A 2,750-nucleotide genomic window follows, 5' to 3' on the forward strand; every position below is an offset into this window, starting at 1 on the left:
GAGCTAAATAATAAAACTATGGCTTTCATTGGTGTATGATTGGAAACAATAATTCTTTATTACAAAATTTGGGTTCTTTTCATCTGAGATATTTCCCAAAACTTCTCTTCATTTAGAGCACCACATTTCATTTAAAAATATATGGAGATTATTTCTATTTAAATATATAAGAAAAAAAAACAAGAAATGAATCTTATCTGGCTAAAAAAAATGATTCAAGTTGAATTATCTGTAATATCTAGGTCCTACGATCTTAATGTGTGTGAATGAAAGTGATATTAGCAGATATATATAATTTCCAGATTGCATATCTGATTTGAATTCTTCTCCAGAAAAGCACTGAAATTAAATTTCTTCTTGAAATAACTGAATATTTTATAATATTAGAGAAGGAGATATTCATCATTTACTTTTGACACTTGCTTTTACCATATTCCCATAGAAGAGAACTTATATCAATATATCCTACTATGGTAAGTAATTGATAAATTGGAATAAATATCTAGATCATAAATAAAAGCAATTCTCATAGAAACAGATAGCAGTTAAATGATTACCAGAGGGAAAAGGAGTGGGGAGGTAGATAAAGGGGATCAAATATACGGTGATTGAAGGAGATTTGACTTTGCTTGGTGAACACAATGCAATATAGATATGATATATCATTGAATTGTACACTTGAAACCCATATAATTTTATTAACCAATGTCACCTCGATAAATTTTATTTAAAAAATACCTCAAAAAAAGAAAGGAAAAACAAGCAATTCTGCAAGTACAAGTCAGGCAATATACACTGACTTTTGAATGGTTATATATTTTTCTGTTTTTGTGTAGATTGAATAGTCAAAAACTTCCTGATAAAATGCAACTGATTATAAAGACTGATATATTTGAAACTAAAGAGAAATAATAATTAAATGAAATGAGATAAAGGAACAATGAAGAAGTACCGCACTGGGACAAAATAATGGTATATGTTAGAGTATTTCAGCCATGGAGAAAATACATAACTGCTATTATTTCTATATGTTCCTTACATTTAAAAAGCATTTTGATGAGCTAAGGATCTTTGAATAAACATTGCTAATTAACACTGGCATAATTATCTAGATGTTATACTTTTTCAATAATTTATAAAATATACATAGAAAATACACTTTGAGTAATACTTTTTTATTTAAAACATTTAAACAGAATTCAGTTCATCTGGAAATGATCAGCTCTAATTTAAATTATCTTTCAAGTTTAATTAAAGAAAAAGAAAGAATTTAGTAGTGTAAAGATAATTGTGGCTTAAAAGGAATATTTAGAGACAGCTTAGGTTGCTCTACTATATAATTTTAGGCATCTGTCTTATCAAATTGGATCAACCTTTTAAACTTCTTTACATTTCAGAATACGTATTTTTCTTTGTAGATTTTTAAAATTAATGTTATTTCCACTTTTGGAGTTTTTTTCCTATGTCTATATAATAGGACTCAAATTCGAAATGAGGAACCATTCAAGAGAGATAGAGTTCATTCTCCTGGGACTGACTGATGACCCACAACTGCAAATTGTGATTTTCATATTTCTCTTTCTAAATTATGCATTTAGTGTGACAGGAAACTTATTCATCATCCTTCTTACCCTGCTGGATCCCCACCTCAAGACTCCTATGTATTTTTTTCTCCGAAATTTCTCCTTCTTGGAGGTTTTGCTGACAACAATCTGTATTCCCAGATTCCTGATAACCATCGTGACTAAAAACAAAATTATTTCCTACAATGGTTGCGCATCTCAGTTATTCTTTTTCCTCTTATTTGAAGTTACAGAATTTTACCTACTGGCTGCCATGTCTTTTGACCGTTATATAGCAATCTGCAAACCCCTACATTACTCGATCATTATGAGCAATAAAATGTGCTACCAACTTGTACTCAGTTCAGGGACAGCTGGCTTTCTGATTACCTTTCCACCGTTAATCTTGGGACTAAAACTGGAATTCTGTGCTTCCAAAGTCATTGATCATTTCATATGTGACATTTCCCCTGTGCTGCAGATTTCTTGCACAGATACTCATTTCCTAGAATTAGTTTCATTTGTCTTCGCTGTTGTAACACTTGTGGTCACATTGCTGTTAGTGATTATTTCCTATGCATATATTATCAAGACCATTCTAAAGATCCCTTCCACTCAGAAAAGAACAAAGGCTTTTTCCACTTGCTCTTCTCATATGATTGTAGTCTCCCTTACTTACGGTAGTTGTATTTTTATTTACATGAAGCCATCGGCAAAGGAAAGGGTGACTTCATCCAAAGGTGTAGCTGTCATCTATACCTCAGTTGCCCCTTTACTAAACCCTTTCATTTACACTCTAAGGAACCAGCAAGTGAAACAAGCCTTCAAGGATACACTCCAAAAGATTTTTTTTTCTTTCAAAAAATGAGGAAAGTTTTTTTACTTTAAAATTTTGGAAGAAAAAAGGAAACAAAAAAAATTTTATTCGTTTTTAAGTTCACTTAATCTGTACTACAATTAGCCTTCTCCTAACATTTTAGTCCAAACTTTTAGTACAATGTACCTTTCTCCCTGCTTCTCTTTATGATTATCATTCCTTTCTGTGCTATAGTAAGAGTCCTCTTCAGGTTATCAACACAGATGTTGTCATTTACTCTGTAAGGCATGGTACTGGACCTCGAAAAAACTATTTTAATTACATATTAATCATAAGAGATTTTATAGACATGAACATAACAACATGCACTA

General features: G+C 31.1%; 1 protein-coding gene across 1 annotated transcript; it reads left to right on the forward strand.

Annotated features, from left to right (window-relative positions):
- The first annotated feature begins 1,491 nt into the window (after positions 1 to 1,491).
- On the forward strand, positions 1,492 to 2,430 carry LOC120589124 (olfactory receptor 6C6-like). Its single transcript, XM_039846527.1, has one exon. The coding sequence runs from the start codon at positions 1,492 to 1,494 to the stop codon at positions 2,428 to 2,430; it is 939 nt and encodes a 312-aa protein (XP_039702461.1).
- Positions 2,431 to 2,750: the final 320 nt, after the last annotated feature.

Source organism: Pteropus medius, unplaced genomic scaffold (genome assembly GCF_902729225.1).
Source record: "Pteropus medius unplaced genomic scaffold, Ma_sr-lr_union100, whole genome shotgun sequence".
Lineage (NCBI taxonomy): Eukaryota > Metazoa > Chordata > Mammalia > Chiroptera > Pteropodidae > Pteropus > Pteropus medius.

Bases quoted from the DNA above. Each gene is read 5' to 3' on its own strand.
- LOC120589124 (XM_039846527.1), top strand. From the start codon at position 1,492: ATGAGGAACCATTCAAGAGAGATAGAGTTCATTCTCCTGGGACTGACT.